The 15215-nt window shown below is 40.1% G+C and overlaps 1 protein-coding gene across 7 annotated transcripts in view; it reads right to left on the reverse strand.

The window, feature by feature from the left end:
• Positions 1 to 15215, reverse strand: part of soga1 (suppressor of glucose, autophagy associated 1) — a 111111-nt gene that overhangs the window by 17630 nt on the left and 78266 nt on the right. For 5 of the 7 annotated variants that reach the window (XM_054785912.1, XM_054784234.1, XM_054783357.1 and 2 more), the window contains exons 8-15: positions 13978 to 14533; positions 13130 to 13406; positions 12031 to 12252; positions 7598 to 7720; positions 6375 to 6470; positions 5216 to 5446; positions 3369 to 3485; positions 2319 to 2486 (exon numbers count right to left, since the gene is read on the reverse strand). In XM_054785912.1, coding sequence (XP_054641887.1) covers positions 2319 to 2486; positions 3369 to 3485; positions 5216 to 5446; positions 6375 to 6470; positions 7598 to 7720; positions 12031 to 12252; positions 13130 to 13406; positions 13978 to 14533 — 1790 coding nt within the window. The remainder of the gene's footprint in view (positions 1 to 2318; positions 2487 to 3368; positions 3486 to 5215; positions 5447 to 6374; positions 6471 to 7597; positions 7721 to 12030; positions 12253 to 13129; positions 13407 to 13977; positions 14534 to 15215) is intronic. The other 2 variants (XM_054782511.1, XM_054785067.1) reach the window with 2 other exon arrangements.

A 15215-nucleotide genomic window follows, 5' to 3' on the forward strand; every position in this document is an offset into this window, starting at 1 on the left:
TATCAGCTGATGCTAAACAAGCCCAAACACTGACAGCCAATTAATGTCCACTTTAGGGTGTGACTGACCATTGTTTTCCACCCACAAAATAGATTTAATAAAAAGGCAACTCCCATACAGAAACACTAAAGTTATAGAAACGTGATAAAAATATAACACACTAAATATGACTGCAATTCATTCACCACAGTTAGTGCTTTAATTTAATACCCCTAAATAATATATATTTTAATATGACTAACAAACAGACTACTGTATACTGACCTGAAACACCTCAAGACCAATGTTAAGACAAAATCAAAGACGAAAAAGGCAAACTGAAACTTTTTAAAATCATGTTTTCAACATCAATTAAATAACAACTTGTAGTAAATTATAGTTAAAAATAGTATCAGATTTTCAGATTCATAATGCATCATTCATCACATTATCTTAAAATTAGCATAACTCCTCCTTTGTTGTTTTCTAACTTGTTAAAAACCTTTAAGACACTTTTCCAGTACGCCTGTATGTCACCGCTGCATCGCTTCAGATCACTGATGTGTGTGTGCGGGTGAGTGACAGGAAGAAAAGCTTCCTTGGGGAGTCGTTACTCAACACCACCTTCTGGTCTGCCTGTGTAAATCTCTCGACCCTGAATATGAGACAACTTTTTTATATTTGGGTCAGTGCTCCATCGGAATCTTAGCTCACATCTTAGTTTAGGCATGGCGCTTTTCGGTTCCCAATGCACAAATCAAGGTCTATAGAGGCATGCTTTGATGAGACTGGTGTGGAAAAAGATGATCCAACACATTTAGGTTGACCTCACAATTGTTCTTCCAGATGCTAGTACAAAAATTCCCACAAAAACAGTGTTAGAACGGCATTCCTTCTATTTTCACTTCCTGTCCTGATACTTTTGTCCATACAGACTGGCCCATAAAAAAGTGTTCCAAATGCTCTGCTGGCTGGCCTTCCTTCTCACCGCTCTACCTATAAACAATCTTCCTCACCCATGCCTTCTTATCCTAACAGCTTTCTCGCCCTCCTTCTGCACTCCCCATAAATTGGACGCAATGTCACAGAGCTCGTAGGTGGGATCACTTGAATTTTTTATGAGTAGCTGAGCTCTCTGCTTTTCCCTCTTTCCCAGCCCGCGTCAGAACCTCCGTGTAAGTCCACACAGCCCAGGGTAGAGGCCTATCATTTTCACACAGTGGCTGTGTGGCCCTGGTGTGCAAATTCTGTCTCCTATGGCAACAGAGTCCTATTGGTTAATGTTGAAGTTGGCCTGATGAGCTCCATGTTTAGACACGGTTTACTGTTGATGTGTTACAAGCACGGCCATTTAAAGAAATGACTAGCATATGCTGGTGTATGAGTCTTGTTTACTACCTATCAGTCAGAATTACCGATACTTTTGAAAAGTTTTGTTTATTAACCAGCTATTGCTACCTTTTTGGTTGTTGTTTTATTTATTTTTTTCAGCTGCATTTAAAGAAATATGAAAAAAAAAATCCCTGTAACGTCTTTGTGAAATGTTACACTTATTTAATTTTATTTGTATTATTCTCTACTCTGTATTATTAATTTAAAAATATTATTATAAAAAAATAAAAATGCAAATGATGATTTTTCTATGAGCTCTTTGTAGTGTTTTCAAAATACTAACCATTATATATTATTCTACTTTGTTATCAAATGATATTATTATTGTTGTTGTTGTGTTGTTATTGTTGTTAATAACACTATGTATAGAAAATTCATTACCAACATTTTTTATTATGTTTTCCGGGAAGACAGTTGTTATAAAAACACTAAGTATGATTATTTTTTAATCATTTCCATTAGTATAATTTATTATGAATTGTTATTGTGATAAATATACATCACATGCTTTTTTCCTGTAAGCTCTGCCGAAACCTGACAAGCTCTTTGTAAAGTGATATAAAAATATCATATCATATATAACATCACATCATATCATATTACATTTTACATGGATGAAAATTACAGTTAACAGACACATAAAAAGAATACTCCATATAATGTCATTTTCTGACTAACTGGAAACATGCAGTAAATAATAATATCATAGACTGTAATTTCATTATTTCCCTCATGCATAAGACATAGTGGACACATGTGACGATGGTTATGTGATCAGAGTGTCCATCTGCTTGAATGCTGCGTAACCATGGCGACTACAGGTGTTGAAAATGTCAGGATGGAAAAGCAGCTGGGTGCACTGTTAACTGAATTGCACAAGTAATGCAATGGAAATGGATGTGTGACTATTATTATTGTTATTATTACCGTTATTGCTTTTTCCTCACCTGAGTGATGAGGCTCTTGAGTTCCGTCCTCTCCACTTCCCATGATGCCTTGGCCTTGGCAAACTGCTGTGTTAGCTCCTGGGAGCCTTGTCGCTCCTGGCGCAGCTCGCTGCTCAGATCCTGCAGTGCCACCTTCAGTTCTGCCAGGGTGCTGCTCACAGTGCTCAACTATAGAGTGAAAAAACAGGAATCTGTGTTAAAGGAAAACTGCACTTTTTTGGAATTTTGCCCATCATCCACAATCCTTAGGTGAGACATGAACACATCTGTCTCTCTTTTCTGTGCGTTCTAAATATATAAAAACAGCTAAAAAGACGCAGCTAAGATTGCATGTAATGGGAAGCACCTATTCCGCCTATAAAGCTTTCTGAAAAAAACTCCAAAAACGGCAAACAATGCTCTATTGACATATAATTTGACATGCATATTAACCAAGCTACAGTAACATTGTTATTATTATTAACATTGTTACGCTGAAGAATTACAGGATGTTACTGGCGTAGTGACACCTTGCCACAGCACACCGGCTAGCTAAAGGCTAGTGACTATATACTCGCTCAGAGCGCCTCGCTCACAATGCCCCAGGCCACTACGGAAAGGTAACGCCGCATATTAGAGCTCCCGCTACTGCTGCTGTGTTTTTGTTTTTGAGTTTGGAAAAGTTAACGCTAGGTGTAGGTGTTAGTTTCTGCTGCTATGTGAAATCAAGGAGGCCAGGAAGGAAGTTCTGGTAATGCTTAAAATGACTACAGCAAAATACTGTATTGCATGTTATCACCAATGTGCCTGTTGCTACATGGTTACAGCATGGATATAAAACGCTAAAATGTTGTTGGAGGTTTTTGGAGGTGTTTTAATAGCGGGCTATGTAGGTGGCATATGTGTGTCCCATTACATGCATTAGTCTCTTTTCAGCTGTTTTTATATATTTAGAAAAGAGAAAAAAACATGTGTATTCATGTCTTATTGTAGATGATGAACAAAATAAATAAATGTTGTTTTCCTTTAAATGTATGTTCTTATAGATGAGAATGTGTTTATGGGACACACCTTGATTGCCGGACCAAGCGCGTGTTCATCTGTGTCAGCCTTTTCCTCAGTTAGATGTGCAGGGCTTGTCAGGTTGTCTTCCCCCAGTAAAAGGTAGAGGTCCTTCAGGTTGTTTATCTAGGAAGCCAATCAGAATCGTCATTTAGCTCAGCCATTCATTTAAATATACCCTCATAGTCAAATACACTATCATAATAAAGCAAGAAGTAATGATAAATGAGGCTTTAATTTTGAAATACCACATCATATTTGAAAAAAACGCCTACGTCTTTGAATAATTAAATGCTGGACTGGTAACAGAGGCATTCTTTTTTAACATTAGTCTAAATTCAGAACAAATGAGAGTCATTTCAAAGCTTTCTCACAGGGCTTTAATTTCGAAATGTTGCATTAAAATGCAATTACTGAATAGTTCATGGTCATCAGCCTTCTGACAAAGGTTAACTCTAATATATTACAATATCTAATATTCAAAATTAGAATTTACTCGAATGACAGTTTAATAAGAGTCACTAAAATGTCAGCTGGATTTTGCAGCAGGTAACCATAATGCTGAGACTAAAGAGGCAACCACAAATCAAAGTAAGGTATTAATGTGAATGTGAAACACCTCCTTTTCAAGAACTAGAGCAATATTTCTAAGACAAAATAGAAGAAAATACATAAAAAAATTCATATATATACACTAAGTCCCCTACTAACGAACATCCGACGTGTGAACACTCGTAGATACGAACACAAGCCGACTGGTCTATTTTTTCATGTGTTTTTCCTTATAAGCCCATCATTATTTATATTTAAGTCCATATTTCACATGCTTGACCAGTAGAGGGCACTGTGACACTGCTAATGGGACCAACAGGCGATTAAGACCAGTGGGAGGAGACTGAAGAAAAGCTAAATTTTAGCTGTACATGCAACCTGGCACAGCTTGTGATTAAAGTTTATGAAGAGTTAATAGGCCTGCTTATAATTCTACACCACCCACGGAACACTACCTCTTTTAGAAGAGTCTAAAGACACGATTTGTCCTTTTTTCAATATCTCCGCCTCCTCCACCACCAACGACCACTCCTCTTCAAAGGTAAATAACATTTATCATTACGTATTATTATATCATTTTTATTATTGTTTTTTCATTAATTATCCTTGTTTAATATTACTACTACATCCAAACTCATATTTACATACATACACATATACTGTATATGTATACATGTACATGTAGTACCTATATTTTGGTAATATTACCTTTTCCCCTACCTAAGAACGATTCGACTTAAAAACGGTCGTCTGGAACGAATTGTGTTCGTTAGTTGGGGACTTAGTGTATATATTTTTTTTAAATCATGTCTCTCCAGGTCATGAGTGTGAAAGTGACAGGAAGAAGAGAGACTGTGACCCACTTTTTGCCATAAAAAAGGATATATATTACATAGTTCTTAGATGCTATACACCATTAACTTAAAATTAACATCATAGACAGACAGACAGAAAGTGTTGCGTTTATATTTTTGTTGAGTGTTTATACAGTATATATACAGTATATATTTATATATATGCATGTATGTATATGTGTATATATATATTTTATGTTATCATTTGTCATCCTACAACAGTGGTTCTCAATTATTTTCTGTCATGCCCCCCCATATTTATTTATTTATCTGTACAAACCACTGTATGACATTTTCTGAGCATAGACCCCCTGCCTCACATGGCCCCTGACACCTCAGCGAGGTGGGGCACTGCCCTATACTGTTTCGTCCAATGCTGCAATTCCACATGAATTCCGCATGCAATTCCACATGCGTGCATACAACAGTAAGGTCGCATGACGCTCGTACCTCCAGTATGTCTTTCCACTCTGCGTCCTTCTTGCAGCCCAGCCTCCAGTGTTTAAGGAAGCAACGTAGTTTGAGGCTGAGCAGGAGCAGAGCTTGTTTGAGGTGCTGAGACTCCTGCACCAGGAGGGTCCTCTCTTGGCCCCACAACTTCTGCTGGAGCCGAGCCTGCAGGCCCAAACTCTGCAGCTGGAAGTCCCGACGGAGCAGAGCCTTCTGCTGCTCCTCCTGGAGCTGAGAGGTTGAAACACAGAGGGGAATAGTGTCAATGAGACGCCTTTGACTTTGACCTTGACAAAAGCCTCATTTTGGGGGGAATCCCCACTCATAGTGACAAGTTTTCACCGTTGCTACAGATTGGAACACCAATCTAATTGAAATCTCTTAATGTACAAAACAATCATCAAACTTATTTATTTCTTCATATGATGCACACAGAGCAATTACCAACTTCATGATGTGTCTCCTTTCTGCTCCGTTATCCTTGCGCTGAGGCGCTCAGGCGCACTTGTAATTGTGAGTGAGAGGCGCTAATTGTTTTTCATTATTATTCACGTACCCCATATTACAAATGGCATACCCCTGGGGGATGTAGAGGATCTTTGACCAGTGCTTTTTTTGTGGTAGGTCTTTAAAAAAAGTACAACACTCCTGTCCTGTTATATAGTGGCTCTTCGACTTGCATTTGTGAGTAGGTCCTTAAAAACAGCAGAAAGCTCTTGTAATGTAGAGGATCTATGACTAGTATTTCTGCAGTAGGAAGGGACAAGTCTGGTCAAAAGTCTTAGATTTCTGGAAAATCTCTTTTTAGACAAAATCTGAAAAAAGTTGCACATCTAGGGATGTTTTTCACTCTAAGTGTATATATCAATTTCTGTACGAATAATGTGTGTGTCTTAGTGACGCAATCCTGGCATATTCAGTGGGCATCCATGAAGGTGTGCAATTTAATGCTATTGCCAATTAGGATTGTTTAGCCTTGGTGGAGGTTTCATTTTAGTTTTTGATGAAAATTTCCAGTTGTAAAAAGGGGAGCAAATTAGTAATACCACCAGAAATTGGCAAGAAATCCCGGTTTTGTCATTTTATGTATGTAAACTGAAGATTTGACCCGATTGACTGATGTTTGTGATTACATGTAGATATTATTCTTCCGTCTGACCTGTGATAGTCTGCGTGTGATTTCTCTCTGGGCCTTCCTCTCCTTCTCCATCTCATCATCGTTCAAGTCAGCATGTGGATCACCAGACTGAACGGGCTTAGTGAATCATGAAAAACAAAGATGTGAGGAGAGAGTGGACAAGGAAGAATGTGTATCCTTACTCTGTGTTAAATATCAGATGCCGTAAATTGAATGTACAGTCGTCCCTCGTTTATTGGAATTAACTGGTTCCGAACGTGACCGCTTAAGTGAATTTCTGCAAAGTAGGATTCGATATTAATAAACTGAATAATTTCGTAGTTAGGGCAAACCTGTTTATGACCTTGTAAAAACGTTTTTTAACATTATTAGAGCCCCGTAGACATGAAATAACACCCCTGTAGTCACCTTTATACTCGTATTACCTACAATATCGATACGTGATAAGCTCTAATAAGACATAACAACTCACACATTAGCATTGGGAAAGTTCCTTGTTGTTGTAGCATCTCAAATCTAATGTGGGTCGATCGTATGGCATTAAAAAAAAACAAAAAACGTCAGCCTATCATCCATCCTCAGAAGTTTCTATCATCCATCCTATGAAGTTTGTCACTTGATTGATATACAGGGCAGCCAGTCTAACATGCATTTGGCATACATACACATACATTTGTATAATAATGGACACTGCTGCACTACTGCTGGCTTTGTTTACACCACATTGCATAACTCTTACGTGCTGGCTATGGAATCTCTGCAGGGACATAAAAGACGGCTGCTGCTTTAAGCATAGCAAACTACTGAGCTAACTACATACCCTCCAATTTATTTAGTCTAAACTTAAGAAAGAGTTTGAAACTGAGTGGGGAAGAAGGACAAAGTACGAAGCCAAAAATGTAGCACGTCCACTTGGATTGGGAGGATAATTTTTTTCACTATGTCTTATCAGACTCTGCATCCATGGCTGACTTCCCAGTGCAAGTTAAGGTAATATGATGTAAGGTAATATGTGATCAATGTGACATTGACGGCCAGTGACCAGAAAACTACATATGACTTTGACTAATAATAGGCCACAGTCAACCACGAAACAGCACTCATTTATTAATTCATGAATTTTTGAAAAAACATGATACAGTGAGGGAGCGATGTTCAAACCACGATGTAGTGAGGGATGACTGTAATGTGACTGTGTGTTCACTATCAAAAGTAGGAAATAATTGTGTTGTAGTGTACTTTACCAGTGCATCATCTCCTGTCTCTGTGTACTTGTTTCCTGTCGCATTGCTATCGTCTCTATGGCCTTTCTTCTCTCCTTCACCTTTGACCTCGGGCTGCGACTGGTCCCTACAATCAGGTTGCTGCTGCATTTCGTGCATGGGCGAGTCAATGGAGAAAGAAATGAAAAACAAACATACAAAAGAAGAACTCATAAAAGGTGACAAGAGAATGTGGAAAAGCAAAAAGACAAACAACAATTTGACAAACACGCACGTGTAGAAAAATAATAATTGGTGGGTGTCACAAGACAAAAAACAGAATGTAGAGGAAAAAGAGCTTGGTCAGAGAGGAGAAGGAGAGAGTGGAGAAGAGAAAAAAGAGCAAAATAGAGGGAAGGATGAAAGGCTGAGTGAAGGAGGAAAATACCCAGGATGACAGAAAGGAGGGAAAGGATGAAAGGTCAGTGAGTTTTAGGACGAGAGGACAGTGCCAAGGTGGAGGAGGAAGAAATGATATGTGATGGACATGCAGGAGTGTGAAAAGTGCAAGAGAAAGAGAGACAGAAGTTTAAAAAGAAGGGACGGAAGTTTAAAAAGAAGGGAAGGAGGGGATGAAAGAAGTGCAGAAAATTATGGTGCCCATGCAGAGAGAAAGAAAGGGAAAAGGGGGGGGAGAAGCGTAGGGGTGTTTGCACTCAGAAGTGGCCTCTAATGGAGTCTACAATAAGGTTCAATTATTTACTTAACTGCACAATGTTGCACAGAATTGCCTGCTAAAAATAATGTAATTAAATTAACTTCAACAATCAAGACTTTGCTTTTGTTTTTAGGGACATTTAAGGCAAACTATAAGCTTTTTTTGGTCTCCTAATTCGCTACCGTAAATTCTGGTGTATAAGCCGCACTCACAAAATTTAGAGAAAAAAACAGATCTGCACATATAATAAGCTGGCCTGGACTAAAGGTAGCACATGTCCATGTCATAAAATGGTATTTTGTGGCACGCACAAGTCCGTAAATACCAGGCAGCTCTATATTTGATCGGAGCCAATCATGAGCTATGAAAAAAATCACTACGAGCTTGTCAACCCATTGGAAATTGCAGGAGGTCATTACTCAAAGGTCTTGTGGACCATCAAGATGTTATCTGGCAAAATTGAGATGAGCCTTAATGTTCTTTTTGCAAGTGAGGCCTGCAGTTCTCTGGACCTTGTTGTAGGGTCTTTTATGACCTCTTGGATGAGTCGTCGCTACGCTCTTGGGCTGATTTTGGTTGGCCGGCCACTCTTGGGAAGGTTCACCACTGTTCCATGTTTTCGCCATTTATGGATAATGGCTCTCACTATGGTTCATTGAACTCCCAAAGCTTTAGAAACGGCTATATACTGTACAAGCTTTTCCAGATTGATAGATCTCAATTAATCTCAGTTAAGTCACGTTTTAACGGGAGGGCAATCACTTTTTCACACAGGGCCATGGAGGTTTGGATTTTTTTTCTCCCTTAATAATAAAAAGTTTCATTTTAAAACTGCATTTTGTGTTCACTTGTGTTGTCATTGACTAATATTTAAATGTGTTTGATGATTTGAAACATTTAAGTGTGACAGACATGCAAAAACTAAGAAATCAGGGAGGGGGCAGACAGTATTTCACACCACTGTATATAATGACCTCCTGTGATTTCCAGTGGGTTGACAGGCTCGTGGTGAATGCACTGATAGCTTGTGATTGACTCCTGCCAAAGAGCTACAGTTTCCTCACCGACTCACAAGCGGCACAGTAGCTAAACAATTAGCAGTAGTTCTGAAGTAAAGAAGATGTCACAAGATCAGAATGTAGCCATAAATTAGCCGCACCACTGTAGAAGTCGCAGGGTTCAAAATTGAAGAAAAACAGCGACTTATACACCGGAAATTACGGTAATAATGATGATTAGTTGCCCAATCCATGGTAACTTTTTAAAACAGCTCTGGGAATTTTGTTTATTTTATATTACATTCCCCTTAATCAATGGGAATACTTGAAACGTTTACAAAGATGGCCTTAAAGGCACGGCCTGTAATTTTGAGTGATGAAAGAATCTATCCATCTATTCTCTTCATCTTATCTAAGACCGCATGGGCAGCAGCCTATGCAGAGAAGCCCAGACTTCTCGCTAACCGGCTATTTTGTCCAGCTCCTCCCTGTGGATCTCGGGCCGTTCTCAGGCCAGTTGAAAGACATAGTCTCTCCAACATGTCCTGGGTCTTCCCCGGGGACTCCTACCGGATTTCTGCCACGACAGGCACTGACCACCTTACAGTCAAAGCTCCGATCAGCTGCCTCGACAATGGAGGCACAAAACATAGCCCACTGGAGCTCAATGTCAGCTGCCTCCCTCGGAACATGGTGGAAGCTCTCCCGGAGGTGGGATTTGAAACTCCTTCTGATAGGTGGTGATCGGTTGACAGCTCCGCCCCTCTCTTCACATTCACCAAAACATATGGCCACAAGTCTGATGACAGGACCACGACGTCGATCATTGAACTGTGGCCCAGGGTGTCCTGGTGCCAAGTGCACATGTGGACATCCTTATGCTTGAACATGGTGTTTGTTATGGACAATCTGTGATATGAGCAATTAAGTCCAATAAAAAGCACCTCTCTGGCTCAGATGAGGGGGGCTGTTCCTCCCCCCAGGTCTCACTATCGCTGCCAACGTGAGCGTTGAAGTCACTCTCAGGTACTCCCTCTAGGGACTCCAAAAAGGTTGGTATTCTGAACTGCTGTTTGGCGCATGAGCGCAAACAACAGTCAGGACCCATCCCCCCCACCCGAAGGCGGTGGGAAACCACCCTCTCGTTCACCAGGTTAAACTCCAAAGTACAGGCCCTGAGCTGGGGAGCAACAAGAATTGCCACCCCTGTCCGTAGCCTCTCGCTGCGGGCAAGGCAAGAGTGGAATAAAGTCCAATCCCTCAAGTGAGGACTGATTCCAAACCCCTTGCCATGCTTTCAGGTGAGTATGACTATATCTAGACTATATCTATCAAAATGTTAATAGTAGGACTGTCAAAAATAGTGCATTAACAGCGGTAACTAATTTATTTAATTAATTACTTTTTTGCATAATTAGCGCATACGCATCATGGCAAGCCACGCCTCTCTGTTATGACGACAGATGGCGGCACAGTGTAGCTCCCCACAGAGTCACACAAAGTCTGACGCTCTTTTATAACTTTATTCTGACCTGAACACATCACTAGCAGTGCAATTCCAACACCATATAGTATCTCCAACTAAAAAAAAAACACGTCTCTAGTCCATTCGTCATTGCAATGACACTTCCTCACTGTCACTAGACAGACCGCAAGATGCTTTCACGGACACTTCGAACATCACAAAAACGTCTTTATTATGCGTGCATGTGTGGTATAAATAAACAGAAATACAAAGAAAAGCAATAAGTGGGAATTCTTATCACTCACTTTGTAACTCTTAATGCGGAAGTACAATTTGCTGCATTTAAGTATTCTTAAAATCCCAGAAAATTTACTCAAAACATGTGAATTCAACTTACATGATGTGGTGTCTTTGAACGCAACTCCTCATTGCTCACAACAACAATATAATATAATATTTCAGACGTGTGCCATCTCTTAACTTGATTTCAATTTTCTGTTTATTTGGGGCTGTTGATACATACAAATATACAGTATATAATCCTGCCCTGTCATTTATCTTTCGTTCAATAAAATACAGTAAACCTCTGCATATTTCAGACATAGTGTGACAAGGTGATTAATCATGATTAATTAATTTGAAAACCGTGATTAATTCAATTAAAAATCATTTGACAGCCCTAGTTAAAAGGTATATATGTAATATATATACAGTATTATAAATATAGTCATATTAACATATGATACAGGTGTTTTTGTCTTATTTTTTCCAGTGTGTTATACAGTACAGAGGTACACAAATAAGTCTGAAGATATTTGACTAGAGTTGCAGTCCCGATTTTACAGATTTGTTTTTTACTTTGATATGTTGTTTGGAAAATGTATTTAAAAAATCATAAATTATATTATTACAGTACATCTGTACACATATAAGTCTGGGGATTTTGAAGTGCATGTATAATAACATCCATTTGTATATACATCCATTTGAGGCCTACAGCAGCAAAAAACAAATTGGGTTAGGCTGTGAATCAACATCATGCCACAGAAAGAGTCTTACTTTATAAAAAGTTGCATTTTTTTGGATATAGCTAAATCCTAAAAGAATGGATCATTTTTATGTAGTTAGATTTGAGTATTCATTGTAAATCCATTCCTATGATGAGAAAGGATTTGGAGATAGTGTGATCAGCAAGTGCAAAATAACTAAAAATGTGTAAATAACAAAGACAAAAGCTTAAAAGTAACAAGAAAATGAAAAGGAAGGACAAGGAGTTACAGTGAATGTCTTTTACCTTCTCAGCTGCAGTCTTCGGTGCAACGTGCTCGTCTTTAGAGGAAGGTGAGAGATTGGCAGGTGAGGTCGAGGGAGGCTGGCCCTCACCTACAGCAAGTGAGGATTTACCAAAACTGTCTACACGCTCCACAAAGACCTGCAGCTGGCTGTGGAGGGCTTGGAGCCTGCTGGTCAGAGCCCCAACAAGAGGCCGGTCTGCCAAGTCAGAAAGCTCTGAGATCTGTTGGGAACACAGTACAGTAAATGACATGGCTTATGATGCAGTTCGTTCATAGGCTGTAAAGGTCCCCTGTTATGCAAAAGTGACCTTTTAATTATGTTCTAACAGTAATATGTGTCCCCAAAGCCTGTTTATGAGTACCGAATGTGAGAAAAAGAAAAAAACGTTTGCGAAAAGAGGCGGTCAAATATTGCTTCCGGGTTTTCATGATGTCATGAAGGAAAAACCTTCCTCATGGACATAATATCACCTTGGACCTGCCCTTAGCTAGATACGCCTGATGCACGTATGCACCCAGCACTTCATGAAGGACAGCTTTGTTACACATCTTAAAATAAAGCCTGGAGCTCTGACAAGTGGAGACATGGGGGTTGTAAGTTTCATCATTTTGTGTTCAGCGAATAGCGAATAACCTCGCATGATGTTGCTGTTAAAATGGGAGTGTAATGTTAGCACTGTAGCTCACATAGCTATGCTAGAGTTGCTAGCGTTTGTGTCCACCTGTCCCTCTGTCTCCTAAATGTTATGTTGTTGTATGTGATACAGTATATGGCAACTATTACGTTGGGCAAGTGCAGCGTTATAGTGTATATGTTAAAAGTGGATAAAATACTTCTTGGCTTCTTGGAGCCACACAGTCTGTCAGAGGAGGGGACAAAGAAAGTTTATTAGCATTAAAACTACAGACACCAACACGGCGAGTTCCCAGTAGGACTTACTTACGAAAAGCACTTAAGCTGTCTAAATTCCAGCATCTAGGCTAGACTTCGGACGACATACTTTCAATACACTATTGTGGGACCAGTGACACTTATTTAAAACTGTTGACACGTAGAATAATATGGGACCTTTAACTACAGAGCTATAGTGTATAGACCTGGCAGTGAGGTTGAGGTTTCTCCAGGTCACATGACTCTGCTGCCTTGTGATAGATGGATGGCGAGGATGGCAGGCAGTTGGACTCCGGGGCAGTAAGGAGCTGTATCGCAGTGGAAACCAAGCGAGCCTGGTCCCTCATTATGAGCAAAGCATCATGGTCCTTTAGCCCAAGGAGGCTGAATGGTGAGCTTTTTGTTTCAGAAATGTTGTTTCTGTGCTCCGAGTCATGCCGCGAGTCATTCTCGACCCCGAGTGGCTCTTTGCGATGTGGTGGACTGAAAGGAAAAAGGAGAAACATGGCTTATTATAAAACACTGTTAATTCGGGGATAATTGAGTACAGTTGTATTTAAATGTGACTTAAAACATTGCCTGAACAGTTATTAGAAGGTGTTACGGTGACAGTTTGACACTGGAACAGATGAGGAAAAATAAGAAAAATTGTTTCAAAATCTGAATCAACATTGGCTGCATGACTGACCCAGGTCACTCAAACGACACGGTCATCATCAAGTCATCCCAGTAAGTCTGTCTCTGCCTCCCCTTGCAACACCCCTTCAGTGTGCAAGACAATTACAGGGATGAAAGCGCTCTTTTTATATCAGTGTTTGACTTCATTCTTTGATTTGATTTTTTATTACTGTATTTTATATGTGCTTCATGCATTCTGTGTACAGTATGAGTGACTTAGGTGTAAATTTAGGTATAATTTAGGTTTTACTTCTGTCTTACACCAAAACTCGACTGACATACGACTTAGGATGTCATTTGCCTTTAGTGATTGACAGGGAGACCCCAAAGTTAATCCAAAATCAAACAATAAGTAATAATATCAGCATGACACTACCTGGTGGGGAGACACTCTGCTGAGTCTCCAGCCTCTGCATCCGTCTCCAGTGACACTCTTAAGGATGACGAGGACGAGGAAGGCGTTTGGTAGGAAGCCAGGTCACAACGCTGCAAGTTGGACAGCAGCACTCTGTTCTCGTACTGCAGCTTTTTCACCTTTCCGCTTAGTTCTCCGATCTGAAGCTGGGCTACTCTGAGTTCCTCCTGCTGGGGAGAAACATCTGGGCTGATGAGCACGGCTCCCTCCCCTTGCACGGAGGAGTGAAGCACTCCGTCGTGCAGCAGTCTCTCCGACAGCGACACCACCACAGAGTTGGAAGATAGGGATGCTGTCGGTGGAGGCAGTTCAGATTTATAGCGATTGATTTCATTCATCAAGAGCTTGTTCTGTTCCTCCATCTCAATCAGGGACCTCCTGAGAAGCTCCGCCTCCTCCTCCACAAACTGGAGGTGCCTCTGGAGTTCCATGATGTTTTCAGATGATGAAGAGCCTCCACCGACAAATGGGGCTGATCCTGGACCACCACTAGCACTATTAAGTTCTTGAGACCCATCTGAAAAAGAGCAGAAGAGATGTTAGACAACGGTAGATTCAATTTGGAGGTACCCTCAGTGACCTTTTAATGATGTTCTAACAGTAATGTCTGTTTTCCTTCAGCAAATAGGCTAACCTAGCATAATGTTACTGTTAAAATGTGAGTGTAATGTTAGCGCTGTAGCTCACATAGCTATGCTAGTGTTGCTAACTTTTGCTCCCTCCTGTCCCGCTCCAGTGTTATGTGGTTGTATGTGATATATGACATCTATTAGGTTGGACAAGTGCATATTCACAGTAATTAATGTAAAAAGTGGATAAAGTGCACGGGAGCACTTTGTTAGACACGGACGTGGACAGTCACAGCTCAGCATTAAAGCTACAGACAAACAAAATGGCTGACGAGCAGCACTTTTATTAAAACTGTCTACACTCCAGCACCGAGACTAGATTTTGGTCAACACAATTCCAATACACTATTTTGGACCTCATCAAATATTTTAAGATACAGTATGATATGATGTCAGATCCCTGCTTTGACATACTACAGGGAATTTCAGGCGTAGAGGACCACAATGTATCCCACCGGGCACCATCCCTTTGATGATAATTGTCACAGACCATTTCAGACCCAGGTTGAGATCTGAAGTAGTGCTCTGCAAAATTTGAATTAGCTTACAGTTGCTTAATATGGATGTTGT

Source organism: Dunckerocampus dactyliophorus, chromosome 1 (assembly GCF_027744805.1).
Source record: "Dunckerocampus dactyliophorus isolate RoL2022-P2 chromosome 1, RoL_Ddac_1.1, whole genome shotgun sequence".
In the NCBI taxonomy this organism is placed as follows: Eukaryota; Metazoa; Chordata; class Actinopteri; order Syngnathiformes; family Syngnathidae; genus Dunckerocampus; species Dunckerocampus dactyliophorus.